The 7,947-nt window shown below is 37.4% G+C and overlaps 1 protein-coding gene across 1 annotated transcript in view; it reads right to left on the reverse strand.

Moving 5' to 3' along the window:
• Positions 1-7,947, reverse strand: part of plcb4a (phospholipase C, beta 4a) — a 32,272-nt gene that overhangs the window by 16,126 nt on the left and 8,199 nt on the right. Inside the window, exons 9-20 of the mRNA XM_065255056.2 lie at positions 5,595-5,652; positions 4,327-4,435; positions 3,956-4,166; positions 3,751-3,844; positions 3,313-3,392; positions 3,137-3,221; positions 2,960-3,050; positions 2,780-2,875; positions 2,370-2,461; positions 1,213-1,357; positions 1,052-1,136; positions 392-516 (exon numbers count right to left, since the gene is read on the reverse strand). Coding sequence (XP_065111128.1) covers positions 392-516; positions 1,052-1,136; positions 1,213-1,357; positions 2,370-2,461; positions 2,780-2,875; positions 2,960-3,050; positions 3,137-3,221; positions 3,313-3,392; positions 3,751-3,844; positions 3,956-4,166; positions 4,327-4,435; positions 5,595-5,652 — 1,271 coding nt within the window. The remainder of the gene's footprint in view (positions 1-391; positions 517-1,051; positions 1,137-1,212; positions 1,358-2,369; positions 2,462-2,779; positions 2,876-2,959; positions 3,051-3,136; positions 3,222-3,312; positions 3,393-3,750; positions 3,845-3,955; positions 4,167-4,326; positions 4,436-5,594; positions 5,653-7,947) is intronic.

Consider the following 7,947-nt stretch of genomic DNA (forward strand, 5'->3'; position numbering starts at 1 on the left):
AAAAACGTTACATTGTTTTTCATTGCTCTATAGCGAAATGTATTTTAATACACTACAGTATGAGATACAGTAACGCAACTCTCTAAAGTTTACACATCAAGAGTTCTGAATCTGCTGATCTTGAAGGAAGATGACGTCTGACTGGACACATTCAACCGCACGTGGGTTTGAATGTTATGGGTTTGGGGTGAAATGATCATGTTATTATGAATTCAGCTTTTTGGGGTAGGATCTGTCAAACAGAATATGCTGATGTGACAGAGATTATGTTTCATGAAACCGCAGATGGACGCCAGACACAGCAACATACGCCTACTGAGACGGACATTCTACTGCAGACGACATGTGTGTCTGTGTGTGTTTGTGTATTTGTGTGTGTTGTGTGCATTACCTGGGGTCTGGAAGTTCAGAGAAACCATCTGGCAGCCGGCGTTCCAGAATATCTGAGGTATATAATTACTGGAGTCCACTCGTCCTCCTTTAGGGTAGATTCGACTCATCTGCCGTTTGTTGTAGCTGTGGATCTCATTCAAGGAAATAAGACTGGGAAGGTTTCAGGGATTTCTGAAGAATCGGTCTATTTTTTTTAGATCTTCACACTTTAAACACAGCTTTCCCCTCCAGTAAAAGTTTAGGGCTCACTGACTCAGTAGGTCTACGGCTGTTTTTACACCACAAACGTACTTTGAAAGCGGTGGGAATAAGAAAAGAGATGTGACTGATCTCTCATTATAAACTCCAGACCCTTCAGTCAGACCTTACTTCAGATTCAACATCCACACAAACACACACACAGACGCACAAACACGCACAAACTTCACTGCTTTCTGACCTCTCAAAGACTCGTTATTATTCTACTGAGATTTTTCTGGATAAAAACATCTTTCATTTCACTTCAATGCTTTACGTGACACACTGTGGCCTATGAAACCATAAAACAACAAATATACTGGTTAACAAAACAACAAGAATAACATGACTGCGATATTCCCTAGTTGTCAAATCTCAAATGAAACGTAATTCATAGTTATTATGGAAATAAAAAGGATACTTCACAAATTCAATGGCGTTTGTTCTTAAATACCCTAAAGTGACGGATTCATTGAAGGAAGACATGTTGTGGTGGATATTTTTCTCTGTAAACACACAAAAGAGAAAGCAATTGTTGAAATCTTTTCATAATTGAATCGTTCAGTTTGTAAATGGCCTTACCTTCAGCTTCACCAAAACCTAGAAACTTCACCGCCTGGGCGTAGTTGACTATATTGGAAAGATACGGGTGGATATTTGTGGTTGCTGCGACGTACGTGTACGACTGAATCAAAGCAAGCTCATCTGCTACATTTGTTTCTCCGGCCTGTGAAATCAAAAGAGATTCGGTGACAATAACTGAAAGGAAACTTTTATCTTGGTGCCGTCTCAGCTTTACTTTATGGATGCAGCAGAAAGCTTTAAATCAAGCAGAAGTGTGACCCTGGACCACAAAACCACTCATAAGGGTCAATTTTTGAAACACATAAATAAGTTTTTCATTGATTTATGGTTTGTTAGGATAGGACATTATGTGGCGAAGATACAACTATTTGAAAATCTGGAATCCAAGGATACAAAAAAATCTAAGTGTTGAAAACATTTCCTTTAAAGTTGTCAAAATAAAACACATATTACTAATGATGATAAATACATTTTTGATATATTTATGGTAAGATATTTACAAACTAATCTTTACTTAATATCCATAACAATTTATTATTTTGACCCATACAATTTTTTTTGCCAATTGCTACAAATATACCCATGCGACTCATGACTGGTTTTGTGGTCCGGGGTCACAAAATAAACTCAAAAAAACACAAAAAAATTATTTTCAAGAAAAAAATGTCTTAGTATTTTGTATGTTTTCAGTAAAAATATCAAAAAATTCTTAAATTAAGGTGCATTGTCTTGATGAGCAAAACGACAGAAGAAAATAAGTCTAGTTTTTAGACCAAAAATATCAAATTTAAGTGATTTTGCGCATAAAACAAGAAAAAAAAATCTGCCAATGGGATAAGCAAAAAAATCTTGACATTTTTCTTAAACACTAAATTCAAGAAAAATTCAAGAAAACTTTGCTTACCCCATTGGCAGATTTTTTTCTTGTTTTATGCAAAAAATCACTTAAATTTTATATTTTTTGTCTAAAAACTAGACTTATTTTCTTGGGTAGTTTTGCTCATCAAGAAAATGCATAAGAAAAATACTAAGATTTTTTTTTCTTGAAAATCATTTTTTGCAGTGCACTGGATGACACAACCGTTAAATATAAACCATACTGACAAGCCTTATTGTTAATCTAAACTATCAATATCTGATATTGATGTAAGAACCTTTGTGTGTGGTAGCGGCTCTTCATCTTGACGGTCTTCCTCGCTGATCAAACATGCGTGTATCCGCTCAGGATGAGCTTCATTATACAGCTCTAAAATACAAACAAAAATGTTTTTTTGCCAAAACTGGTTCTTCTATGGCAGGCGTACCCAAACTCGGTCCTTGACAGCCGGTGTTCCGCCAAAGTTGGAGATGCAGGACACCAAGTGTGAGTACCCCTGTGCGTATGGCATCATAAAGCACCCACATTTTTAAGGATGTAATTGTAACTATCTTTTTGTCCAGACCGAAAATTTATCAAACCTTCCCAATTTGCAGATAAACAAAACAGTTTTGACAACCTCATTGGTACCAAGAAATAATTCAAATATCACAACACTGATGAAATGATAAGATGTGCTTCTCTCACCAGCAGACATCTCCTCTTCAGTCTCATCTTCAGAGATGTTTGTGGAGACGCTTGGCTCTCCAGCCTCCATGTGCTTCTTCCAATGATCCAGCTGCTCTGGAAACCAACAGTGAAAGTTCATTTCGTGTGAAAAACTGTTTGGAAAAAACACCCTGCATTACTCAAATGAATTCAACCTACTTTTTTCGACCTCAGGTTTCAATCGTCTATTCTTAATGAGAATTTTTCCCCTGAGGTCATTGGGAGACGGCAGTGGTTGACCGGGCTCCATCTACAAGACAACTTCATTTTAAATAAAATAATAATTTGTATTGTAGAGCAGAATATTGATAAAGTGATCTTGAAGAAAGCACACACCGGGAAGTCATCCAGCGGTTGCTTTAGGAGCAAATCTCCAAAAATATCCTCACAGTATCGGGCCAGTTTATACTGCTGAGGTTTTCTGAAACACAACACAAGTAAATTCAAAGCATGTTTACAGTATATTGTAAATATATTTTCAGTCTTTAACATAAAAAAGATATCATACATACGTGCAGTGGTTCTCAAAAGACAAAATCACAGGAAACTCGGATGTTACAAAGGCTGTTTCCTTAATTCCCTGAATAACATCCTGCATATGACATTAAAAAAGGGTTTAAATATTGTTTATCAATACAAATATTCAATGCATTTGGAAAAGGAAGGCAAGGTAACGATTTATTGTTACCAAAAAGGGAACGTCCTGTACAATTTAAGCATATAAAATGTTTTGTAAACAAAATACTTTGCAATCTTTCATCATATATAATTAAAGTTAAAGGTCTAGTCTTTCTGGTGTCAGCCGAATAACCCATTTCATTCACAATATAGACTTAAATGGGAATGTCATATCATGCTGACTTGAGGAACATCACAGCTGGTTTTTCAGAAATGTTGCCAAATACACATTTGAGCACTGACTCCTTGAAACTCTTTGGGTTTGTGTTCACCTTGAAAAGCACATCTGTACACATGGCCTTTCCGTGTGTGATTATCGGATCTTGGTCTTCACCTTTCCCATCCCAACAGTCCAATTCAACACACCTGACAATACAAAACAAAACCACATTACCTGGCAGATTCACACACAAGAAAACAAAAGAGCCAAAATGACTTTCAGGTTTCCAGTGAAATAAATCCCTCCAATGTTTATACCTGCAGCCAGAGAGCAGCACCTGTCTGTACATCTCCACTGAAGATCTGCCGCCAAACTGTCGACCGGTCAGGTAAGTGTTGTGAGATGAGTTGATGAAGTAATGAGACAGAGGATGATCCATCTCCTGGTAAACTTCCAGGCGATCCAGAAACACAGGAGCGTTTTCATCCGACATCAGATACCGACAGAAACCATCGAAGGACATCAGACCTGCACCATATAATAACCATTATTCATTCACACGACACACAAATGATGTTTAAAACTATTCTCTCTGTTGACTGAAACAAGCAATAAAGTGATATTTACTTTAGGCATTAAAGCTGTACACTAACAAACAATTAAATATGTATGAATTGGCATCAAATACCTTTTCTTTTCAATGTCTCATTGGGTTCGTGTCGCTCAATGATCTGCAAAGCGCGTTTCGAGTCACAGAATGGGAATAAAATCTCATTCAGATGTGGATCTCGTTGACTCTGTCAAATAATGATAATATGCAAGTATTATTGTGTTGGTACAACACAGTTTTTTCATAGCCCTGGTACATAATAAATAAAATGAAATATTTCAAGCACTAAAGGGCGATTTATAGTCGTGCGTAGGTCCTACGGCGTAGCTACGGCGTAGGCTATCCGTAGCATGTGCGTAGCTCTGCGTAGCCTGACGCGCACCTCAAAAAATTTCTAACAGCGCGTCGGCTCTACGCGGACCGTAAGCGCTGTGATTGGTCCACCAGAACCCCTCCCGTCAGGTAAAAAAACTGCGTCATAGGTATTTCCGTTTGAGACGGTGAAAACAAAGATGAGCCAAGTTGAGGAGTGATTTAACTCAAACTGCAACATTAGTCGCTGTTTATTTACTTCCATCATTGCTGGTCTTCTCAAATTATACACAACAAGTTGCTATTTCTTCTTCGTTTGTGGGTTAACTTGCTTAGCTTCTTATTCTGTGACGACTTCTGCTGCTACTGTGGTTACACGCGTGATTACTGCCAACCAGCGGTTTCGCGTGTGTTTGCACGTCGACGCGGACGGCGACGCACAAGTATAAATGAAAACCGACGCGGAACCTACGCCGTCGCTGCTACGCCGTAGGACCTACGCACGACTATAAATCGCCCTTTAAAGTTCATAATACTTTAAGATGCTAACATTACATAGACATAAAAATAATCGTGCTTGGCATGCAAAGTCATGTGCTGTTAAAGGGACACGTTTTTTTTTAAATAGGCTTATTTTTTGAAAATAGTCCCCAGCTATTGAAAGATACCAAGGTGGACTATTTTCGGGCACTGCGTAATATCATTGCGCCTGCTGCACCCAAGTCCTTGATTATTATGCCGAAATGAGAGTATAGATCCTAGCCAAATCAGCCAAGAAAATCGCAACTTTAAATTTTCTGTCGGTCTTAGTACATGATGTAACTACAGACATCATTTCATGCATGAACTTATATGACATGCTTTATTTTCTGTGCATGCAGACGTGCAGGAGCTGTAAAGACGCAAAATGCAGAATAAACATGCGGTCTGTAAACAGGAGGTGTAAATACAAATTACAGATTACTGTGCGGTAACTGTGGTGAGATTGTGACATTCACTGGCATTCAGACATTCGGTGATATCAAATCTCTTACTTTATTCAGAAAGTGCACTAAATGCTCTACACTTAAATAATCACTTTTGTCTCCCATGCTGAAAAGAAACACAACACATTTATTTACACAGAAAGATTTTATTAATAACTAAAACAAGAAAATCACACTGACCAGATCGTCTTTCTTAATACACGTTCCTGGAGTTTTTATGTTAATTCCTCGCTTTGTAAGTCTCTTTGGTTAAAAGTGTTTACTAAATGCCTAAATTTGAATGTAAATGTAATGCATAGCTGCACAATATATTCAACTTATTCAAATAAGCACAGATGCGCATTTGGCAATATGCATATCGCAATAGTTTGCAATCACTGAATCATTTTAATATTTCAAAAGGTTCAAAGTTTTAGCAAAGAGACTGGCACATGAATGAGTGCTTCTGTGTGCTATGATGTGCTTAAGAAGATCAACGCTTAGAAGGAATGGGAAACGTATGTTTGTTATGTAACTTTCAGTTTTTCATGTTCAAATTCATTTTTACAAACCCAAAGCATACCATATTTTCCGAACTATAAGTCGCACTTTTTTCAAAGTTTGGCTGGTCCTGCGACTTATAGTCAGGTGAGACTTGTAAGTCAGTATGAATTGACATATATGAACCAAGAGACAACATTACTGTCTACATTTTACGGACATTTTTGATTGATGCGACTTAAACTCCGGACCATTTTTATCCGATATGGACTACTGGCACATCCGGGAACTTGACTGTCAATTTTGTCACCGTGTTGTTACACAAATTTGACACTGAAAGAATGAAAGGGACATCTTTTTATAATTGACCAAATAAAATGTGTTAATTTATCTTTCACGCTCTATGGCAGGCAGTGTGGACATAAAATTACTCGACATTTAATCTGAGTGATTTCTTAAAGAGTAACTAAACCCCTAACCAACTTATTTTAGTTAATGATATGTAAGAATGATGCTTTATTAGTGCTGTTCATTGATTTTAGTAAGTTTTTTGACATTTGGATATAAAGTGTTTCAATACTTCAATATATGGTGTAAAAACATCTGAGTGCTGCCCTCTTGAGGTTGAACGGTGGCTACTGCAGTTGAATTTTCCTATTGGATGTTGGGTCCAAGAAATGACTCGTGACGTAAGCACGTTCAAGCTCACCACGCCCTTGTTACGATCTCACCACACACTTAGTTCGTCCCCTCTATCTCCGTTGGGATCTGCCCACTTTTCTTGCATTTTTCAAATATTGCAGTGGGTGGAGTCAGGCTCTGACCAGGGGTTTAGTTACGCTTTAAGTTATTTACGCCTGTCGGCTGTGTACAAACGTTTCGTTCCGCTATTTTGTATGGAAGTCTATGGGAAGTCTAGTTTGTTTTCCCCTAAAAGTGGGCGTGAACCTGTTAAGAGCCATCTACAGCCATGTCCCCATCCACACGTTTTTATCCGAATTAAGTGATTTCGAATGAAAGATATCTTATAGAAACAGTAAAATTCGATTGAACTCATGAATATTGACTCAAAAAAAAAATACGTTCGGTCTCATCGGATTTGATCTTGATCGATATATGGCTTATGCGATAAACGTTCTCATTTACTTTGAGGAATGCGTCAAGCATTGATCCGGACTGTACATCATTTCATGTTAATGCCTCCGTTATCGTCGGCCATTTACGTGCATCTGCATTTTCATAGCAATTTGTTGATAGCGTCGCTTTCTTATTATTATATCTTGATATGTCGCTATCAGCTGGCACATAGGCACTATTATAACTTGTGAAATGGTGCGATCCATTTTGTCTAGCAAATGTTTGCTTGAATGTTGTGTGATTCAGTGTGAAAATGAACAGAAACACCTTCAAATATCTCAAATCAATTCGATATACCAGTTTGATCGCAAACCAGCATGTGACGTCATTACGCACAGGTTTTTATTTGCTTTAAAGCCTTTGGATGAAAACACACTTGATCACCAGCTTTATTCGCATTCGAGTTTTTTTACCGAACTTTAGATAATTCGATTGACAAGTGGATAGAAACTTAGCTTGTTATGACGTTGCACCGGTTGTGCGTATATTGTGCAACCCTTTCATCAGTGCATGTTATAAAAATGTTTGTCTTTTTTATTATTTATTTTTTAAAGAACCCTGTTTCACACAATAACACATCACATCATAAAATACACACTGGTTGTAAATAGCACTTTTATCTCTCTCGCTCTCTCATGCCATGGTTAGATTTAAAAGGTTAATGGTTAAACTCTTCAGGTGATGGATGTTTAAGAATAACACTGTTTAGTTACTGTTGTGTAACTCATGGGAAAAAATCTTTTAAAACAATAATCAATATGAACTACAATAAAATGCTGTGAAT

This window comes from Paramisgurnus dabryanus, chromosome 17, assembly GCF_030506205.2.
Source record: "Paramisgurnus dabryanus chromosome 17, PD_genome_1.1, whole genome shotgun sequence".
NCBI lineage: Eukaryota > Metazoa > Chordata > Actinopteri > Cypriniformes > Cobitidae > Paramisgurnus > Paramisgurnus dabryanus.